Here is a 23,437-nt window from a genome sequence, read left to right as displayed (position 1 = left end):
GTTCTCCCTGAAGTAATTTCCCCCTTGTCATCGACCCACAGGGGAGGGGACGGTGTTTCAGGCCAAAACATCCCTGTTCCTGAGGGTGAATCGTGGCTTCTCCCCAGAGGGATGCGGTCTGTGTTTCAGGAGCACCTGTCTCTGGCAGGTTTTGAGTAGAATTTTCGTTATCTGGAAAAGAGAAGCAGAGAGGAGCGCCGAGGTGACCGCCTGATGAGAGCTGAGGAGCAGCGTACACATTTTAGCCTGTAAATCTCTGTTGGACAGGTGACAAAAAGAAAAAAAAAAAACAAACCAGCAGCTTTTCGGTAACTGTTATCAGATGGTGGAAAGGGAATTTTAGGTGGATGACCAGCACCCAGTGCCTAACAGATACACATGGAGAAGAAACAGAAAGTCGCAAGTACCTGAATTGCTTAAAGAATATCCAGTGGATTTCCCTCAGCAGTAATGAACTTGGGATTAGGAGCCCGATGCTACTGCAGCGTGTACCTGGTGAGCTGCCATCAGGGAGCTTTTGGGACAGCAGATTGCAGCGGCGGGAAGGCTGCCATTCCCCTCACGAACCCTGGCCCTGCTGCCTCACCTGGATTTATACCATTTCTGGAAGTTTCTTTTGTGACAGATACTAAAGCAGTGAGAAACAGTGATTATACCAGAACAGAGTGAGTAAATAAATGGTAGCATTCAGTCTGCACCAGTGAAGTACACCTCTGCCAGGGGATGCTCCTGTTAACTCCATCAGGGAGGCAGCATCGCTGCAAACATCTCTTCTCCATGACTTTCCAGGCTGGCAAATGCTTCTGCCATAGCAACATACTCACCAAGAGCCCATGCAGCGGTTAATTTGTTACCATGGTTTTTAATCTTCCCTTTCATCAGTGAGAGTTTACTTTTAAGCAGTCATTTACCTACCTGTGTGCAAACCCGGGTTCTCACAAACACGAACTGATTATTAACAGAATTAGGTCTCCATCTTTCCCTTCTCTGGACTTTTCTAGGTCTTGGATAGCGAAGAGTCAAGGCAGCACAAACCAGAAAAAAACATGAAGAAACCAGAGGGAACAAGAACAATGGGGTTCTTTTAAGCTGAGCTTTCTAAAATGCTTTGGAAAGCTCCTCAACCACACCTACCCATTTTGGATTCTAATTACGCAAATAATTATTGTTTATACAAATAAGCACCTTGACAGAAATCAAAGCAACTTCCACAATGAAGTGATATTTAAACACTGCTGGAATAGCTAGAAAAAAATGACAGGCAATAGGAGATGAGGAAAAGGAAATTTCTCGACCACCTTCAAGTTTTTCACGCCAAGACAAGTGCTCATCTGGAAACAAAAATTTACAATTCATCCATGAATACAGATCAGACTGCAGCAGCTGGTGGGAAGAGATGCAAATATATGGAAACACCCGTTCACCACACTTAGCAGTTCTAAATCAATATTCCTGCTCGTGTCCCCAGTTATCTAACGTGGCTGTCTGTATCAGCCATGGAGAGCCCTCACCACCTCTGTAGTTAACTGGAAATCACACAACAACTCTTTTAGATTGTTTTAAATTAAAATTTCTGAGTGACAAGTTGAATTAGGCCACTGCAGTGAAGCAATATAGAGCTTATTTCTGCTCCTGCACGCAAATGTGAGTCTTTCTTGTGTCACATACCGCTTTTCCAAAAGAAGATGGGAAAAAGGATGGTTTAAGCCCAAGCTGAGAGGTTGGTTTTGAGGCTGAGGCGTTAGGGAGGAGGAGAAATCTGCATCTTCCTTATTTACAAGATCCGGATACTTCCTGCCCCAGCACTGAGTGTTGCCTCTAACGCAAGTTTAGAGTGGGTAGGCAGACATTTCCTTTATGTTCAATGAACAAACCAGAATGGCACTATTTGAAAGCTCCCTTCCAGAGCTGTAAGAGCTTTAAAAAGTGAGTTAGGATCCACCCCCACACCGACGCCTGAACATTGGATGTCCAAGAGCGATTTAGTCAACCAGAGCTGTGTTTAGAGGCAACAGGTACCTTCACAGGGTTAAGAGTCACCTTAGGACCGAAGGTAGGACTCCCCACCCAAGGGAGCTTGTTTCTCTCCACTGACTGCACAGCACTGCCTTGCTGTAATGTGGCCAGTTCAGACATAAACACCCAGAATCCGTTAAAAATGCAAATGCAGAATTTTGGCATTGCATTTGGAGCAAGAGGGTGGATTTCACAGCAATTTCTCATCACTACAGGAACACACAGTAGCTTGATTATAACCACAGACACATTCAAAGAAAAAAAAAAGATTGACATGCTTCAGCAATTCACACGGAGAGAAACCACCCTTTTTTTTTTTTCTTTGATTCACTTCTTTCCTCCTGACTTTTTCCTGTTAAAGTCCTAAAACGTCATCGATGTCCATTGCCATGGCCACGTGTCAGAACGTCTACATCTTCAGTGCTTCTCTGCAGGCTTCCATTTAGTGGTTTTACAGGTCTCAGCCTAAATAAATGAACTTAGCTCCTCTCCGACTGGCACCAAGAGGAAACCTCACGGATCTATGGCTGGAACAGCCTAGCTGGGTACAGTGCCGGCTGCAAGTATGACCCTTGAGAACAAATACTGGTAACAACCAGGCAGATTTTCTCCCAATCTGTCAGAATTCACCACTAATTCAGCAATTACACAATTCCACAGCAAACGAAATGGATGTCGTAGCGTAAGGCAAGCACTGAACCCCGTTCAAGCTTTGTCAAGTGACTGCAACATCACTATGAAAGTAGATATAAAAATTACGTAGAAGATGGAACACGCGCAGAAAATCATCACAACTGCAAAAATCAATCCATCAGGTCTTCCCCACTGTCAGCCAGAGCTGGTCAAAGAAAGAAATACCCTGTCAGTTGAGCTGTCATAACAAAAGCAACATAAAAGAGGAGTTCTCCATTCCCATGGCAGGCAGCGGCACCGTCACGGGCTGGAAGGAGGCGCAGCTCGTTTTAAAAGTAAAAAAGAAACATATGTGCACGTGTGATGACCATTAAAAAGCACTCGTTGCTTCAATACACATTATACTTTGTACATCAAGTTATTTCAATTTTTTTTTATTATGACAATTTACATGTCATATTTATATGAAAGAAATGACAGTAGATATTATAACAAAAACATTATGAAAGAAAAGTTACACAATTAGGCCTACAAGCTATAAAATGGCTTCAGGCCCAGCTTATACACAAAGAGTTCTGACCAGACTGTAGTGAGAGACAACGCTGAACAATTCATTAACAAAAATATTGGCACCAGCCTTAACATTTTTTTTTTTTACTTCATTTACAAGGAATACAGTATTTAAACAGTTGTGTACTGCAAATCTAAAAACATTAGCTGTTAATAAACTGCAGTTAACCCTCTGAGCACTGAGGCCACCATGACTTCCATTTAAAAAAGTTGTAATGCATCATGTTTTACATGCACGTGATATTACTGGTGTGTGGGGGGGAAAGACAGTGAAAGCACCACCCAGTTTATGTGCAACAAGAATAACACTTCCAGTTTTTTCAACATATGCCCCCCCCCTCCACACACACACAGTGTGTGTCCCCTCAGTCCTTTCCCTTTGATATTGTAGCAAGTCATGACTGAAGAGAGACTGAAAACCCGAGGTTCAGGACTCAAGAAACGCAAGGGTTAAACTCTCCATAAAGAGCTCAGCTTGTGGAACTTTGCCATGTTAACTCTTTAGAGAAAGAAAACAAAAAAAAAAAAAAAATGAGGCCAACTGTGAATGAGACCACTTTTAAGGAACTCAAGGTTTCTTTGCAAACATATAAACAGCACACAGGAGTAAGACAAAACTGTATTTCATGTAAGCGTATTTTAAATTTTAAGAGACCTATCTGGCAGGTTTGATCTAATCCTTACAGAATATTGGAGGATAACCATTCTGCTAGCAAGTAACCCATTCTTTGTTACCTGGGACACTGAATATACCCCATGTTTGTCTAACGTACAGGACCTGTGCCTAGGTGAGAACCGTCGTGCTTACCGAGAACGGCTACGTTATGCTTTTATCTCCTGGCTGCTGCAGGAGGGCTGCGAGACACCGGTAGGAACCAGCAACTGCATTGGCATTACAACAAATCATTTCAATGCGAGTTAGGGGCAGGAGTACCATTTCAATGAATATAGTATAGGAGTAAGATACTGTACAAGATTTTAGAGTCCATATAGCAAGTATGAAATGGAAAACTAAACAAGGCTTATAGCTTTGTGATTTGATTTCCTTTTCTACCACTAACTCGAGTAGCAGATTAGTATCTATTAAGGACTTTTAACTGCTCTAACTAACAAATGGTGCACTGGTAACTAGGCCTATCATATGTTTTAGTAGAAGGATTTTATCCCCATAGAATCATTTAAGTCAAGTTCTGACAGACTAATCTAAGTTTACTTGTGTGGGACACAGGAACAAACAACAAAGCAAACTGTGAGGACTCCGATCAACATCCCCAGAGGCAAACACTGTCATAACACTCTATGGACTGATCCTAATTTTCTCCACATCCACATTGCGCTGCTGGAACATTACCGATTCCCTCGAGGAAGGAGACCTCACGTAGATTTTCCTGTTACTTTGGGGGTCAGGATGAGAAAAGGAGGGTATTGGGATGATTCTCGTAAATGGAGACCTTCCATTGGAAATACAGTCTTCAAAGGGCGAGTCAGAAGTCGTTTTTAGGCCTGTCCAAGACCTGTCTTGCAAATGGCATGGGTTTGCATACACATTTTTCCATTCCACTTCCCTCCATCCATTCCCCATCCCCTGCTGTTCTTTGAACGAGCATTCAAACAGCAGGAGAAAGCGACTCTGTCTGCACCTGGGGAACCAGTGAGACTGACTATACACAAAGTGCTGCAAAGTGCACGAAGTAAACCAACCGAACGGACAGAGCGACTCTATCCTTCAGTTCTCGTTAGTAACCTTTGGGGTTATACGTAGCAATAGTAGATATATTCACAGACGCACGTGCCTTCATTAAGCACGTGTCCCCTCTAACTGCTATATCGTCCCCTCTCCTGCTCCTCAGCTCAGGTGTGGGGTGCCAGCATTTACAAAATGATAGTCAAAAACCCAAGTTGGAGGACTTCCTTTTAATTGCAGTTAAATCTGGAGCCTTTACACCACATATTCAATTACAAAAACTTATCTACTTTAGAGTGTTCTATTCTTTCCCCCGGAAGCTGTACACAATCTTTTAAGTGTCATACTAAGCAATATACATCTTTTGCAATATACAAAATAAGTTAAGTTACTCTGCAGCGTTGGGACAATCAATTCCCAAGCACGTGTTTTTGCTGTTTGGAACTACCTCAGTTAGTTACACCTAATCTAAAATAAGAGCTTGATAAGTGATGCACGTTTGCAGACATGACTAATAATCTTCGATACCCCAACTGCTGGGCGTCCAGCTTCAGAAATAATTTTCAATTGATAAATATTTCTGAAGCCAGAGCTCTCCACTAGGTCTCAGATTGGGTACTCAACTATAAAGCACCGAAGATTAGTCATACAGGATTTTTCTTACATCAGTATATACTGGAAAAAAAATAAGGATCATTTCTGTTGGATTTTTTTTTCTGCTTTCCAACATTTTAAGTGAGATATAGTCCCCACCCCACCTGTTAGGGAAGGGGAGGAAGAAAAGTCTACCAGGAAGTGTGGGCTTGATCCTGCAAATCCTTACTTCAGACAATATCCTAAATGCCTCTGTGGAAGTTTTAAACACTTCAGGAATTGCAGAATTGTGCTCCTTCATGGGAATTGCTGGAGTTTCCCCCACCATATTCAACACAGATTTTTCAGAAAGTTACTGTTTTGAAGATATTTGATCTTTTATACATATATATTTATATATTTAAGGATTTTATATACCCAGTGAATCAGAAGCATACGTCAAATGTAAATACATATCTAGGGTGCGCGCTGCACAGTCTATCTGTAACACAAGCCTGTGAATAGTAGTCACTGCACATGTACCAAAACCAATTTTCAAGGCCTATATATTGCCATTTTGAACTAGATACAAATGTCTTCATCAGACCAGTTCTGGGGGCTAGCATTACTGCCATAATTTATTTAAATTACTGTGTACAAAGTAAATTAAAAAAGCAGGTGCCATAAAAATTTGTTTACTTCTCATAAAAGTCTGTGAAAATAAGTAATTTGAAAGTTTAGACCAGGCCTTCCTATTGAAGAGCATTGAAAACCAAGTTCTAAGCACCTGAAAAGAGAGGTATAAAATGGACACCCTGACAATGAACTATTAAAATTATTAAACAGTTGCAGCATCTGGATACCAACGTAGTTCAAATGATAGATGTGAAGACAAATCCGAGCAAGGGTAGCACTACCATACACTTTTTCTTCTGTGAACATACAGTTTTTTCCCCCTTGAGGTTCTTTGAGTAAGGCCTCTTGCCAAGAGTTCAGACACAGCAATTAGAAGACAGCAGCGAACAGAAACCAAGTCCAACTAAGTCATTAGCTCCTGATATATGAAGACTGAGACACTTTAATGCAGAGAAATCTTGAAGGTGACACACCTCATAAATGAACAATTTAGAAAAAAGCGTCTCTGCTTCTCAAGTCATGTTAGAGCAAGCCTTTCATTACAAAAAATCAGGAAGATGCAGTGATTTTATAATGTAATTCAACATGTACAAAGTCAGACTATCAAAGAGTTGATTGTTCAGCACTGATATTCCTACAAGATATCAACACTAAGGGATTTTTTGGTAGTTTGGTGACGTCGTTTCCCATTTTTAAATCAAGAATACGCTCAGGTTTAGAAGACTCGATAACTAGAAGACAGCAACTGCAGTGAAACTCCCGAGTTCTTAATTCTACCACCCTTCTGGTTAGGTTAACACAGCACATTTGTTAATTACAAAGCGGACCTACTGTGCACTTGTGTCGCCGACAGTCACAAAAGCTGCATGCAAGAAAGGAAATAGCCATCCTTTATCTTGGCAACACAAAAAAAGTCCGTTCCTCCACTTGGATCTATAGGTTTTCCCTCACTAATGCTACTTAAACTGCACATGGAAATCAATTCACCTTCTTCCCAATCAGTTATACTCTGAAGAGTTCGCAGTTAAAAAAGACAAAGCTTTTAGTGACAACCTACGTGGAATAAACAAGTTTGTTGAATAAATGCTTTGTATGTTCAGCCAATAGCTGCTTGTTCTTGTACTTTTAAATTCGTTATATTAAAAAAAATATCCCTGGCCAGTTTTCACTCTGTTTCTCATATGGTTTGAGCTGTGAGTCCAAAGCCACACCTGAAGATCGCTATTGAAAGACATATAACTTCTGATCTCACGATGAGTACAGAAGAGCACAAGATTGGAAGGACACCAGGAGGACGTTTCCACTCCAGAATCACACACACACACACTGTAACAGCATCAACTGTGCGGCAGTCAGCTGGCCTAGTATCAGAAAATGTCATCTTTCCAAAGAGGAGACTGTACATTTTCTACCAAGCAGGAAGCCTTAGAAATGAGAGAAATACGAGTTTGAAATTAAGGCTTTCTAGGGCATTTTTTGCAGTTTTTACTTGCACAACATCCGCACTGGTCTAAGAGGGAACCCTGGATGCTGGGGGATGAAGCTGTCTCAGGTACCACAGGTGACTTCTTAGAAGACAGAAAAGTTGTTTTTAAAAACAAGTGACCTATAGAAAGTAAAACTTGGTAACAACTTCTCATTCTGCATTTTTAAAACGTGACGCTCCTGATGTCAGCTTCAACGCTCCAGTTCTGCTTCCTGGTCTTTCCTGGTTTTCCATCACTCCTCAACTCAGTACTCAAGTTTTTTCCTGGTTGGTATATTTGGTATTGTAACTTTTTAGTATTTTCCTACAATCACAATTACTTGCCCCCTAAGTACTTAACATTTGGGGTTGACTCTACAAGCAAGAATGTTTGCTACAGCACTGATCAAATACTAAAAGGCTCCATCAGGCAGCAAAAAAAGATTATGGCACTGCCAAAACAAATGAGAAACCATCGGCTGCACGGTGCTGCTGCACACGAATCAGTTTGCACTGCAAGCATTAAAAATGCTCAGCAATTATTAACATTGAAAAGTGGAAGCCATATGTTCTTGCTTGTTTTAAAACACAAGTATATTAGAAATGTAGAAACACTACATTTATGCATCACTTAAGCAAAGAAAAACACTAGAGTAGCTTAAAATGCTACATACGCTTTTAAGAACTCATTCTAAACTTGTGTGGCTTTTCACTACCCTGTTTTAATATCTGCTCATGAAAACTGTTAATAGTTAACATCAGTAAGGTGGAAAAATATTTAATCTTTAATGGAATTAAGTTCTCTTTTAGAGAGTGATTTCTCATTTTTAAATCACAAGCTTGCTTAGCACAGCAGATAATGAGCGAGTTCCATCTTTTTGTGTCTCTGCTGATTCTAGTTTTATAGCAGGATATGTGCACTGCTAGAACCCCAATGAGTAAGAGTCATGGAGTGGTTCTGATAGAACTCGTGGAGAAAGAGGTGGGGAAACAAAAACAAGATTTTCAAGGCCAGAAGGTAGGTAATTTTTGGATCTAGGTTTTCTAGAGAGGTATTTAGTAAAGGCCTAATGCCGATTTTATTACAAGAAAACAGAAGTGCTTAATGACTGACTAGTAAATACAATATAATGGAAGGGAATCGGGTGGGGCAGGAAAGGAGAACTCACTCCTCGATGGCAGCAGCAGTTTTGGTGCATCCATTGCCGGCAATGGACATAAACACCAGTCAAAAATCCAAATCTCAGAGCAAAAGGATTAATAGATGTGACCTTTTTGGATTTCAATGTTTGGCAGATCTGTTTGAGCTGTCTGGGTGCTACAACACATACAAATGCTACAGCCTGCATCTTAATTCAGAGTAAAGAGAAAACGGAATGCTACCCAAAACAAATTTCAGCTCTGCTCTTTATGTGCCCCATGCTGTTGGGTTTTTTCTTGTCTTTTTTTTTTTTTTTTTTTTTCCCCTTGAATAAAAGCACATACCACTTCATGCTTACTCAAAAGTTGATGAAATGTCTTGGAGTCAAGCGTTTTCTCTCAGAAATACTGCCTTCTTGAAATCAGTTGGTCACATGACAATTATTAAAATGTATTTTAAGAAAATTCTAATGGCCAAAGGCCAACACTACATTCAAAACCTGCTAATACATCCAGGCAGATAAGTAAAATCAAAACAAAAACACACACAAACCCCAAACAGAAAACCTCCAAAAGGAAAACTGTTCCATTTGTTTACTTCAATTTGAAGTAGATATTAAGGACATGAATGGACCAGTCACGGTTTATTTGAAAAATCCCTCAATCCTCTGATGCACTGTCATTCTGTGGTCCATGCCGTTTGTACACACATTTTTCATTCAGAATACTCCAACAGATGGTGAAACTCGAGTGGCCGGGCAGCTACCGCAGGGTTCTCGTGTCTGTACAAGTTTGCAGCACGTCAAGATGCCATCCAACTTACAGACAACTTCACACCGATACGTCCTCCCACTAGACACTGTGCATCGAAGACCATCTGATGAACTATGCATGAGAGAGCTTTATAAATTCATGGCTAGCGTGTTTCGACTGTCAAAAACTTCATTACAGTACACTTTACTGTACAAACACTTTAAAGGATGTTTATTAGGAAAGTCTGCAAGTCATAATGGATAGTAGAGTTCTTGCTTATGGTACCTTCTTGGCCTCTAATAATTCTGTTTGCCTCCAGTATTAAAATCAAACTGCTTCCATGAAGGTGATTACTAAAATGAGCTATGGTATGTTAACCTACAACTCACAAAATGCGACAGTACAGACATTAATTTCTTTTTAACTGTCTGTTAAGTTGTAATCTAAGTCGTGAACATTTAAATATAATATATATCTCATATGAAAAAGCTAAAGCACAAGTGCTTCTGCACCACCCCCCCACCCCACCCCTTGAGCCAAAACCACCCCAGTTCCGGTTTGGGCCCTGACCGATTTGGAATGCTTTCTTAGGCCACCCATTTCCACAAATTTGTATGCACTCAGGAAATATAAAGTCAAAAATATACAAATCTCTTGTTGTTATAAGGTTTTTGTGAGTGAAATTACCCAGGACCATGGACTTGGAAGGAGAAGGGGGGGGGGGGGGGGTAAGAGAGGGAATTTACAGCAATTAATCTTCAAAGTTCAAAACTGGTCACTTCACAGAAAGACTGCAGGACTGGTGAAATTCTTGCTTCTAAAAAGTGATACTGTAGTGGAGAATTTTCTAGGAAAAATAAAACAGCTTTTAATAACTGGCCCGCTGGTATGAGCTACCGTGGAATAAATTAGCACAAAAATGGAAGTCTTATAACTGTTCACTGTTACAGACGTAATCAACAAGGTCAGTCACTCTCAAAAGTTCGTCTTCATCTTCCTCCGGCCCTACTGCTTCCTGCCCGCTCCCCGTCCCGTTGGGCGCCAGGCTGGCGCTGGCTGTGCTGTCCTTGGGGGCCTGGGTCTTCTCGCTTGGCTTCCCAATCAAGTTCTCAATGGTTTTACCTGGGCTCTGTCCGTTGGTGGAAGGCAAGTCCACCAGGCTGTAGTCCAAAGGGCTCTCTACTTTCCCTACGTTATCAAAGTCATCTTCGTCATCGCTTTCTATCCGGTAGCAGTGCTTCTTGGTGTTGTCTTGAGGAGCCTGTGGTGCTGGCAGCTTATCTGCAGGAGCGGGGTTTTCTGCGTCGTCGTTAGCATTTTCGCAGTTATCTTCGTCGTCTGTTTCGATTCGATTCAGCCGTTTGCGGACAGGCCTCCCTTCATCTTCCTCATCCTCTCCTTCTTCCTCAGAGTAGTCATCTGTACTTCGCCGACGTTTTCGAATCAATCGCTTTGACTCCTTTGTGGATTCCTCATCTTCAGAGTTCTTAGATGTGTAGCTCTCTGGAATAAGCAGCAGACTTAAAGCCATTAGCAAATCTGAGTGCAACCGAAACAATTACACTTTTATTTTTCATCTTTCACACTCATTAAAAAGCCATCTCTCTCTCTCACCACACCCATTTCCGCCTCCTTCCCCAGGTTCCCCAACCACGTCAAAACGCTTGCATTCTTTTTACTTTTTAAATAAACTGCTCAAGTAGCAAAGACCAACAATTTGTTGATATTCTGTTTTCAATCTGAGGAGTACCAGAGGCTTTGGAGGCAGGTTGTGGTGGTGCAATTCTTACCCCTCCCCGCCCATCCTTGCTGGGCTGCTTGGTGCCAGGTGTGATTCCACCCACCTCCCCCGAGCTATACACCCATCTGTGGAGAGAAGGACTGATAACGTTAAGGCGCCCCCTAAACAAGCCTGGCTCCTGCCCCTCCCGATTGCTCGGAAATGGTTATAACAGCCCATCATCTCACAGAATCATTATAAGACCCTTGGGATCATTGAGTCCAACCATCAGCCCTACTCTACAAAGTTCTCCCCTACACCACATCCCCCAACACCTCATCCAAACGGCCCTTAAACACATCCAGGGATGGGGACTCCACCCCCTCCCTGGGCAGCCTATTCCATTGTCCAACTACTCTTTCTGGGAAACATTTTTTCCTCATGTCCAGTCTGAACCTCCCCTGTTGCAGTTTAAAGCCGTTCCCTCTTGTTCTGTCACTAATTCCCTGGGAGAAGAGACCAGCACCAACCTCTCTACAATGTCCTTTCAGGGAGCTGTAGAGAGTGATGAGGTCTCCCCTCAGCCTTCTCTTCCTCAAACTAAACAGTCCCAGCTCCTTCAATCGCTCCTCACAGGATTTATTCTCCAGGCCCTTCCCCAGCTTCGTTGCCCTCCTCTGCACTCGCTCCAGCACCTCGATATCCCTCTCGTATTGAGGTGCCCAAAACTGGACACAACACTCCAGGTGTGGCCTCACCAGTGCAGAGCATAGGGGGACTATCACCTCTCTACTTCTGCTGGTCACACTTCTCTCTTAAAGGCCTGGCACACCTGTGCCTGGGATGGGGTCAAATGGGAACAATAACAGAGTTGCACATTCATCAAGTTCTTGTGCAACTGCTGGAAGGCACCAGAATACTTTGTTGTTCAAGCTGGGTGTGAGCAAAAGGTATCTGACAAAAGTCAGTTACCTTGGACCCTATAAATTGCAACCCCAAGGGAGACCCTTTGAGCTCTCCTGGATCGCAGCAGGCCTGTGACCAGCATCTCCCCTGAGCTGGGAGCCTCTCAGGTACCAAAACCCTTAATGTGTTGTCCGCTGCCAGAGCTGCCAGAAGGCCAGGGCCAAGTCCACCCGCTCGAGTCTCAATTATCTCCCATTGAGGAATGCCAAGGCATTAGGAGTATTTACTCTAAACTCGAGAGGAGGGAAATTTTACTTTGAGCTAGCTTCTCTTTCACCCCCTCTTTCTCTGCTTACTGGTGTGTGGGTACACCCTTCATTCTACTGGATCCGAGTACTTTTGTCTCTGTGTGTGTTTTTATGTTTTGTGTTTGCGTATGCGTATGTACATATGTATAAATTAAGATACCATAAAGTAAGTTAGTATGAATCTTGTCATCTTAGAATCTGAAAGTAAGTCGCTATTTTTATAACACTTTCTGAATTATTTTGTAAATGATCAATTGCTGTTATTTATTAATAAATCTAAATTTCCTGTTAAATCATTACTGTGTTAATACCTTTATCCGCGACACAGGTATTCCCCCCTGAAAGGGATAACTGCATGCTGGGAATAACGCAGAACTGTATCCCTGATCTCACAGCACCTGCTTTACACCCTTCCAGAAACTGAGCCCAAATAACAGCTGCACTATCATAAAAAGATATATATATACACACACATGACTGTGGTATACCCCTGCCACCCCCAAATTATACACACCTTCTTCCAAAGCATATGAACACTGCTAACTGTCACCTGAAATTGGCTGCCCTTCAATGAAAGCCCCCTTTTTGTTTTTTTTTTCTTTGCAAACTGGAATATTGCCTACACACTGACAGCCTTTACACTGACCTTCGATGGCTTAGGTGAGAAAAGACACAGACTGAAAAATCAAATGGCAAACACCGTTTGATGTCTGCTTGTGATTTCCACTAGAAACGTGTATGAACTGTCATTTTAAAGGGTGTTATTTAACGTAGGTTCAAGTTGATAGAGACTCTGTCAGAGTTCCTGTATTTTCACTATAATTACATTTCCAGTAACGCTGTTACGTATTTTATAACACATTGTGGGAACTTTGGAAGTACTGGAATTATACTAAATGGTGTTGATTTTAATATGCAAAAAGACAGTACCAAAAATAGCTGAAGAAATGGGATGTCATGGAGAAAAGACACCATCAGTCAGCACTGTTTAAAGGCACCAGTGCAGGCAGCAAAAACCTTCAGCCACCACAGAGCAGATTCTTAGCAGAGCACCTGTACATCCTACTTGTGAGAACAGACTGTATTCAAGTATAAGATTAACTTTTTGAGATACTATACAGTTGCATTACATACTTGTTTCCCTTCATCTAAGAGGACCCTCTAACGCTCTGTAAACTCGGGCCAGCACTTCCAAAACTTACCTACAAATCAGAGGTGCTCGGCCTGTCAAGCCCGGCTGATTTTCTGAGGAAGCCTGGCATCCACTGCCACCCGTACCGCTCAGCGTCTCTGAAAGCCGGACCTAAGGTCTCATAAGCTCCGCGCCCAGAATGCAAAGCACCCAAAGTCAGTGGTCTGCTTTTGTAGAAGCTAATTTTACAGCAAAATGCACACCAGTCGCCTGTGGTGTGAGTGACATTACTGAGAGCAGGCTTCCTCTGTACTTATCACAGCGCCTTCAAAACAGGACACTGAATGAGTCCTAACCACCAGCACAAATACAATCAGGGCACCAGAAGTAATACCCTTTCTCTTACAAAAGAGAATCTTTAAAGACTCGTGGGATGAAGCTCTGTGACCTCTTAACAGAAAAGCAGTGAAACAGTAACATTCGTGCCAATTTGGGAATGCCAGCACTCTGTGCCAGACACAGTCAATTCAGACCTGGAAGTCAGGATTAGGGACAATGATGACTTTGAGAAGTGACTGTAACAGCGCATCATGAAGTACCAGTGGACTGTTTCAGAAGGAAACAGTTTCCGAGAAACATCAAGGAACTCTAGAAAAAAGATTCTCTGAAATCTCTGAATTACATACATTTTCCTCTTCATGCTAATGCTGACGTATACCAGCTCCTGCAAATGGTGGACTGTTTATTTTACCTTCACTATCTGAAGTGGAGAGCCTGCGTTTATGAACTCTTCTTAACTCCTTCCCATATCGGACACTTTTCTGTGAGCCATCGCTTTCTGAATCTTCCTTATAATTAACTTGTCTCTTCTGATTCCGTCTTGATCTCCTCCTCCTAGTTTCCAGGTAATCATCATCACTGTAATCTGTGTAATCACCACTCTCTGTACAGAAGAAAACAGTGACGTGAATTATTCCATTAAAGCAAAACTGCACAATTTAGATAAGCTTTAGACCAGCACCAATAAAACCACATGCTCTTCCAGCACAGGAGTCCCAATCATCATGCCTCATCACCCTGACCCGTTCCAGGCTCATGCATCAGCTCCCCCATTCATTGCCAGCGTAGAGTTGGTTGATTTTATAATCTTTTCACAAATTCTTTTTCCGTCTCCCTCAGAATCCTCCAGAAGATGTTTTCATTCCAGTGTTTTTATTCCCTCATCTCTACTGGTGCCAAAGACACCTCGTTTACAATTCCTGACAGTTGAAACAACCTTAATGAATCGGAGTTGATGATGAACATTACCACTGACACTGGAAAGTCTTTTCTGGTTTTAAAATTTAAATAAATCGTACGCTACTTGAACCCTTTTAAGATTAGGTAGATGAAAAACCACTGACGAGATGAAACTCCAGGTTAAGAGCTGAGTTATACAATTTAAACTAACAACAAAAATCCATCTCACTCAACTGTAAGTTTGCTTAAAACAGAAACTGTATAGAAGAAACTTACCGTCATTCACAGTTCTTCCTGCACCAGTCTACAGCAGCTAGTGTCTTTAAGAATTAAATTTATTTACATCAGCTGAAAATAGCCTTGAATCAACTTTAGGTGCTTTTTCACTGAGCTGTGCCAGAACAATTATCCCAAGATACATTTCTATACATGTCACATACTGTTCCTAAGTTAGCGATTGACATGAGTCACAGATCAAAGTGGCATCCTCTTTACTTCCTAAAATATTAGAGAAAGAATCAGAGCAAGTCAACAAGAACCACCACCTTCAGAAAGAAACTCCATCTCTGGAGACTGAAAACAAAGCCACTTGCAGGGCACCTCATCTCCTTACCTCAAAATAGGCTTAAAGCAGGATCCTGAGGGACAATAACCAGGGTAAAAGAAAAACACAGTTAAGACTATACTCTTATATATGGCACAATGCTGGAATCAGCTGACTTTATCACAGATGCGTTGTGGTGGTGCATCTCCTCCCGGGCCACATACCAACCTGGGGAGGTAAATGCTGCTCATGGCAGTAAACGGAGCGTTAAGGTGCCCTTTGACAGCCTGGCTCTGCCCTCCCTGTCCCTTGGGAATGGTTATAACAGCCCATCATCTCCTACAGAATCACACACCCATCAAGTTGAGAAGACACCAGAATACTTCATTGTTGGAGCTGGGCTGGAGTGAAAAGCACCTGACAAAAGTCCGTTATCTTGGACCCTATAACAGCGACCCCAAGCGAGACCCTTTGAGCAATCCTGGATGAAGTGGCTGTGACCAGCATCTCCCCTGGGTTGGGACGCCTCTCAGGTACCCAAAACCTTAAGGTATCGTCCGCCGTTAGAGCCAAAGGGAGGCCAGGGCGAAGTCAACCCTCTCAATTATCTCCCACCAAGGAATGCCGATGCAGCCTCAGTATTTACTCTAAACTCGAGAGCAGGGAAATTTTAACTCTGAGCAAGCTTCTCTCACCCACTCTCTCTGCTTACCGATGTGTTTAGGTATACACAGTCATTTTCATGAGTGTGGGGACATACATATTTTACTGGATCCAAATACTTCTGTCTGTGTGTTTGTACGTTTTGTATTTGTGAATGCACATGTATGTATAGATTTAAGGTACCGCACAGTAAGTTAGTGTGAATCTTGTCATCTTCGAATCTGTAGCTAAATCATTATTGAAATCATAACATACGTTACTGAATTATTTTGTAAATCTTTAAATTGGTTAATGATTCAGTGCTGCTAGTCATTAATAATCTTCATTTGCTGCTACATCGTTACAGTCTTAATACTTTCATCCACAACATGTGTGTCCACCAGTGAACGAATAGCTGCTCCTGTGCATTATCAAATAGATGAGCAATGTCTTTAGACTTCTGCCAGTATCTTCATCAGTAACAGCTCACAATTAGTGCAGTAATGCATTCAGGACAGGAAGACAGCAACTATTTTAAGTGCATTTAGCTATCTTCATGTCCATACATGAACCCTCCTTTTGGAAACCAGTACTTCAAAGCAACTTACTCCAACATGTTCATCATCCATATTCTAGAGAGACAGATAAAACACTGGGAAGGTAACACACACAGCAGTAAGTTAACGCTCCAGTGTACTTGGTACCTTAAATTCACAATAAAAATAAATAAAAATAAGTGATTATATATCTGGCACTTTCTAGGACTGGGTCTCAAAGGAAACAGAAACAAGGAGGACAGTCTTCAGAGAAAGATGCCAATCATGAAAAGGTTTAAGTATTGCACAGGTATTATTCTCACACTCCAAACTGTGCAACCAGCAAATGAACTGGTTGAAGAACAAGCAGAATAAAGTGAATTATTAGGTTCTGTGATGCGAGAGTCTTCAGTTACTAAAGATCAAAAAGGATTATTGTAGAAGAGAGAGATTCCAAGTGTTATCATTTGATTTCAAGCCTGCCAGAGAACACAGAATGCCACACAACTGAAGGAATTTTCTTCCATTCAAAGCGAGGGAAAATGTTTCTTTCAGAAGCTTTTTCAAAGGTATTCAGAAGGTCTTCAAGTAGCTATATAAAGAAGTACATTTTTGCCTCCATCCTTTCTCTTCCCTGCAATCATGTGCCCGCCAGGAAGGTATGGCATAGCTGAAACTATCCACAAAGGGGGCCTTCTGAATCACAGCACAAGCATTCATTTAAATATGTAATTACTTAAAATGCCAAGAACCTAGTACTCAATACCAGTTTCCAAGGCAAGCAAACAAGGTAGTGTCAGTTCACGACAGGAAACTGAGACTTCCACTCTTCCTGTCTCCAGTACAGAGTGTTTCATATATCTTAAGACTTCTTATACTCACCAGATTCTCTGCTTGAATTTTCCTCAGAATCTTCATCTTCATCATCTTCAGAGTATTTTTTCTTGACTGTTTTCCTTCGTAACCTCCTGCTTTGCCTCATGGGCCTGGAGAGGTGACGCCTGGATATGCGGGCACAGAACTCTGAATCACTGTCTTCATTTGATGGTGGGTCATCTTCACTTTCATCCAGATTTTCCTCAGATATAACAAACTCGTCCTGAGATCTGTTCAAACAGAGACAACAGAGATATCAGGTGCTGGAGCGAGTGCAGAGGAGGGCAACGAAGCTGGGGAAGGGCCTGGAGAACAGATCCTATGAGGAGAGATTGAAGGAGCTGGGACTGTTCACTTTGAGGAAGAGAAGGCTGAGGGGAGACCTCATCATTCTCCACAACTACCTGAAAGGACATTGTAGAGAGGTTGGTGCTGGTCTCTTCTCACAGGGAATTAGTGACAGAACAAGGGGGAACGGCTTTGAACTGCAACAGGGGAGGTTCAGACTGGACATTAGGAAAAAAAGTTTCTCAGAAAGAGTGGTCAGACAGTGGAACAGGCTGCCCAGGGAGGGGGTAGAGTCCCCATCCCTGGATGTGTTTAAGGGTCATTTAGATGAGATGCTGGGGGATATGGTGTAGGGGAGAACTTTGTAGAGTAGGGCTGATGGTTGGACTCGATGATCCCAAGGGTCTTTTCCAACCTGAATGATTTTGTGATTCTGAAACAAAGGACTGAAACAGTACTTGTACTTTACAAGCAAGTGATATATGCAAAATAAGTATTGTCTTACACAAAAAAATGCATAAATCTTTTACAGTAATAATGCAGAGTAAAGATCCAGAGAGCAAGCTGCCATTGCTGATACTAGGTTTCAGCTGTCTGCCTGGGATACAGCTTTACAGTGCATTACACAGCAGGTTAGAAGAGCAGGTGAATATAAACAGGCTGTCAAACTGAGGCTGCAGGTGCCATTTCCATAGGACAGATTCTAGTGTTCATGTAGCACACTGCAGCGTAACATCTGCACAGCAATAACTACAGATGAGCATCACCTGTGGAGGGGGAAAACCACCCCCCATGTTCTAGCAGAGACGACCTCCCCTTCACAAGCCAAGCCCTGTCTTATGCAATGTCTGAGAATTAGAATATCCTGTCCTAACACAAAACTACTGCTCTCAAGCAAAACGTGCATCTCGCAAACTCATCAGCTCCCATCATTTCAAAAGTGAGCCAACGCTTTTTTTAAAAACCATTGAGCACTGGAGGTACAGAGTCACTTGCATGTGGCCGCCAGCCGAATGTAAATTCCAGTAGAACATCCAGAAGGCATTGAGCAGAGGATGGAGTTGAAAATGCATGAGCACACTTTAACAGATCAATGCGCTATTAATTCTGTGAGATTTCCACAAGCTACGCTCATCGATTGGAAATTTCCAGCACATTTAGCTCAACTATTCAGGGTGCACTGAAATGTCCTCACCATGGTCACAGGTGAAAAACAAAGCTCAAAATTTGCATTTATGTTGTATAGATTATCCATACACTTTGTAAATTGACTCAGTGACTGGTGTAAAGCTTTAAATGTTGATGGTAAAGAGCCCAGACCTCATGTTCCATTATGTTTCTTCACTGAGGCATACAGGACATTTAAAATTATTATTAGATTTTTTAATGTTAGGAATTCCCCAGACGGAAGGATGAGAAATCCCATGGAAAGAGTTTCAGTTAGCCAGAGAAATACTCATTTAGCATTTAAACCTTCACATGACACATATTTGTTTTCTACAGTATAAACCACTTCTTTGGCTGTTTTCAAACTCTTATCTCCCAGAGAGCAGAAATCAGAATTTGTTTCAGAACTTGCATGTTAGGTTCTATATGCTCTAAAGGGGGACGTTTTACTCTTCCAATTTCTAAATGACAATCAGGCCCAATAAAAGCCCCAGAAATTAGGACATATTTTCAAAAGGAAACAACCAGCCTCATTTTAGCTACATCTTTGTTAAGGATTTCTGCTAGACACGTACATCAGTCAGAGAACTGAGCCCGCCTGGCTCCTTTGCTAACGTAACCGTGTACAGAACCCCACAGTGTGGCCTCAAAAATACCAGTAACATTTCCAGAACATGTTTTGCTTAAAATACAGACTGGATGATTTCAGCAGACGGATCTGGAGTGCAGTTTTTCCAGCACAGTGACATTCCCCTAGGCCAGCAGGACTTCTGCTGGCACCGTGCAGTGCTGTTCCAGCACTGGGCACATGCTCCTAATGATCGTTTCAGCCTGCAGCGCTCTGTGCCTTGTGGTGGAAGTTAAGTTGCAGACCTACCCGTCACTGATCTTGAATTCATCCTCACTCTCTTCTTCGTCCAGATTACTGTCGCTATCCAAGTCATTTAGTCGCCGTCGTTTCTTGCGCCGTGCTGCCGCAGCCCTTTGTGGTCGCTTGTTTTCTTTCCTTTCTTCCTCTAGGATTGTGGAAATGTCTTTTCCACGGTGACCCGTGATGTTAGACATGTCCTTGCCTCTGCCAATGCCTGAATTCAGTTACAGAAAGGGGAAAAAAGAGCAAGTTTGGGTTTTGTTTAACTTTATACATATCTTTCTACCATGCCTCTAGCTTTATTTTCTGTAAAGCAGAATATTTTTTTGTCATGCAAGACTCGGTCTGGAGTCTTGTTCCTGACACACACAGAGCCCCAGCTGTGGTCACTTGGAAATACTGAGGTCCACGCAGAAGACAGCAGGTAAGTGTTGGCATTCTGACACTCAACCCCAACCCACGTTATTACCAACGCTAGTGCCTTCTGAGTAGAACAGACACCAGAAAATACATTTTCTTCACAATGCTGAATAATCTTCTTGGGAGATGAAGTGTTTAAGTTGCTGTCTGGCCAGGGAGTGGAGTTTCTGAAAAGCTGGTTTTACCATGGAGACTTAGTTATGTTTATTCTATGGGTCTTGCGTTACATACCCACAGACACCCAACTCTCAGATTGTCTGTAAACATCCACCAAGCTTCTGAAAACTCATGTCTTGATGGAGATGCCACAAGCCAAACACCTGAGGGATAACATTTCATGGCAGCTTTCTCCAGGTAAGTTAAAGAAATGCAGAAGCACAAATCCATCTGCATCTCCATCTTTTGGACCCCTATGTTGCCTTAACAGGCAACAAAGAACACAATTTCACTTTATTCATGTTCAACTGAGAAGTGTTTATAGATCTGAATTAACATTTTTAAGATGATGTTGTAGACCCAGTCTTTAGGGGGTCCAACTGCAGACCAATTATAAGCCCAGTTTTTACAGGGGGCAAACGTCAACAGCACTAGCTGCTATGCCAATCTCAAATCTAAAACTGAGCAAATTAATTTTAAAGAGTTTTCTTGCCATGCTTACTCCCTACATTCATATATCAAAACACATACAAGCTGAATTTAACTATCAAGACCAAATAATTTTTGGCATCTTATGGCAGGCTGAGATGGCCATTCCCAAGGGAAATTATGTAGTTTGATTCCAAAAATACAGCAGTAAAAACTGTAAACTACAAAGTTGAAGGGAGAGAATTCTATTTGTTGCTTTTCGTATCAAAATAAATTTGGTCTCGATCTTCTTATCACCATTGCAATGAATAACAAATAACATCAGAAACATACCTCCTCCATCAGCCTCCTTGATATCATCTTCAATTGCCTCATCGATTGCCTCATCAAATTCATCAAACCTAAAAGTAACAGCTTTCATTTACCACTCTGAAGAGAACCCTAATTAATTTATATTACAAAAACATACCTCAAAATCTAAAACTGCTCTAGGAAATCACACTGCACGGGCAATGGGCTGGATATATAATAAAATAACAAAGATAATGGGCAGGATTGATGATAAAATAGCCATTTTTTAAAAGGTGTGTTTCTTATTTCTACTTGCTAGCACATTATTTATCATTGCCTGGCTGTCTTACTGTTGATTCATGTGAACAGAAAACCACTTTCATTTTACATGACATACCACTGAATTTAACAATATATAATGAAAGTTCTTTAAGATGGTATCAGTGGCATTTTTCAGACGAAGTATTAGTCATTTTTTCCACACCTTTTATTTCCTGACATACACACTACCAATCTGCAAAACAGACTCTCTGAAAAGCACCCATTAAAGTCAAATTACTCATCCTGTCTAAATTTTCTTGAAAACTTCCTTCAAATAGCTTCTTTCTCCTCTTAAAGCTCACAGTAATTATGGATCTGCAACATCCTAAACTGAACAAATAAGCTATAATGTTACAGAAATAAATAGGGCAAACAAAACCAAAATATTTGAAGACATTTGTGCTGCAGCAGCTTTTATAAAGGTGTGTAAACCTTTGCACACTGAGTAACTCGTTTGGAGGGAATAGCAAATGAAGGAAAAAGGATCCAGGCCTTTTACACAGATGACTTCAGTCTGTTTCTTCAGTTATGAATTCAAATCCCGTAAAAAAGGATTGTTACCTGTATCACCAAATAGGTGCCTTGAGATATAACATGCAAAAGTACAAATTTTATTTAACTATATAGGAAAGACATTTTATTTAGATGCGAGTTTTTCTTCTTCTCATTTTTTAAAAAATATTTTAACTTTTTTTAGATACAAACAACTAACAATTGGACAATACTTCATTAAAGATTTGGTTTCTCAGTCACGAAAGAAAGATTACAGTTATTTTTATCTTGGTCCTCCATAGTAACCCCCAGCAGAACAAGAAAGAATAGATTTAATATTACTCTCTATTCCAATAGTAAGTATAAAACACTTTCTCCTTTAAAAATAAGGTAACAGATTTCTGCTTTCCTTATACTCCTAAGAACAACTGCATGTCACGTTCAAGGCAGCTTTACACAGCAAGGAAGTAACACTGAAATTATTCCATCAATAAGATTAGCTCCACATTACTCAAACACTATTTTCCCTCCATACTGCTAAAAAACCTCACCTCTTTAAAATGTGAGAGATCACTTAACACTTTCAAATCAATGCTAACAAATAACCTGAGCTCAAACATGAGCTGACAGCTGCTCGTCCATTAGGTGTAATGGAACATAATTTCTGCTGCTGCTGCTTTATTCATCACGCAGATTTTTGCTAACCTGCTCATGAGAGGACTCAACAGATGACCCGGCTGATACAAAGGGATTTCGTATCTTTATAGAACCAGAATGCTACACAATACAGATTTGTCTGTAAGTGAAATAAGACATTTAGCATTTATTTTCCCCCGCTGAAGGAAAGCATACACAATTCTCAGTGACACTAGCAGGACTTCACTGCGGACACGTAAATCTGAAGTGATACAGACACGTGTCAGCTCAAACTTACGTGTATGATGGAGTCTGTAAGACTCTATCATTCTGTATCAGAATACTGATTTTTCCAGAATATTATATGAAACATTATTTCCAATAAAAATGATTGTCTTTGCACAACATGTGTCCTGCTGAAGTCATGCCAGATACCCTACAGGCAAGGGGTTTTTTCTTCCTCCTGCTCAGACGCTGCCTGATCTATCATGAACATAACAGCAAATCTATATAATCTTGCCTGTGGCGTAATGTTCCTCACAGAAATACTTAATTTCCCAAAGCAGCAATGGTATTTTCATTACTGTTGGTTTCTGCTGTTAATTTTAAAAGTTACTGAAAAGCAACAGCTAAGCAAGGTCAGACTGAGTTTTCTGAGCAGGCTGGAAAACTCTGTGTACACAAATGCTGTGCCTCTCCTCAACAGCAAACCCAGACTGACTGTGAGTTTAGTCATGGTTATTGTTGGAAGGTTTGGAAAGTTGTAGTGTTCTAATTTTTGATGATAAAAGTCTACATAGAGCAAGTACAGGAAAGAGAGTAATTTTCTTTTTTTTTTTTTTTTTTTAAATATTCCTAACGTAGCGGAGACAAAAAGCTCTCAGGCAACTGCATTCTTCTCTAATGCCAAAAGGCAGCCTGCTTGCCTGGCGGACTGAAGAGGATATGGAGCATCTCAAGGTATCACTTAGAAAATAGTTTATAAAACACCTT

The 23,437-nt window shown here is 41.3% G+C and overlaps 1 protein-coding gene across 1 annotated transcript in view; it reads right to left on the bottom strand.

Moving 5' to 3' along the window:
- Nucleotides 1-3,067: 3,067 nt before the first annotated feature.
- Nucleotides 3,068-23,437, bottom strand: part of RSF1 (remodeling and spacing factor 1) — a 68,952-nt gene continuing 48,582 nt past the window's right edge. The window contains exons 12-16 of the mRNA XM_074816432.1: nt 21,038-21,105; nt 19,706-19,913; nt 17,380-17,603; nt 14,288-14,479; nt 3,068-10,973 (exon numbers count right to left, since the gene is read on the bottom strand). Coding sequence (XP_074672533.1) covers nt 10,399-10,973; nt 14,288-14,479; nt 17,380-17,603; nt 19,706-19,913; nt 21,038-21,105 — 1,267 coding nt within the window. The 3' untranslated portion in view covers nt 3,068-10,398. The remainder of the gene's footprint in view (nt 10,974-14,287; nt 14,480-17,379; nt 17,604-19,705; nt 19,914-21,037; nt 21,106-23,437) is intronic.

Source organism: Strix aluco, chromosome 2, assembly GCF_031877795.1.
Source record: "Strix aluco isolate bStrAlu1 chromosome 2, bStrAlu1.hap1, whole genome shotgun sequence".
NCBI classification, from domain to species: Eukaryota; Metazoa; Chordata; class Aves; order Strigiformes; family Strigidae; genus Strix; species Strix aluco.
The sequence above is the reverse complement of the archived record's forward strand: the minus strand, read 5'-3'. Positions and strand labels throughout refer to the sequence as shown.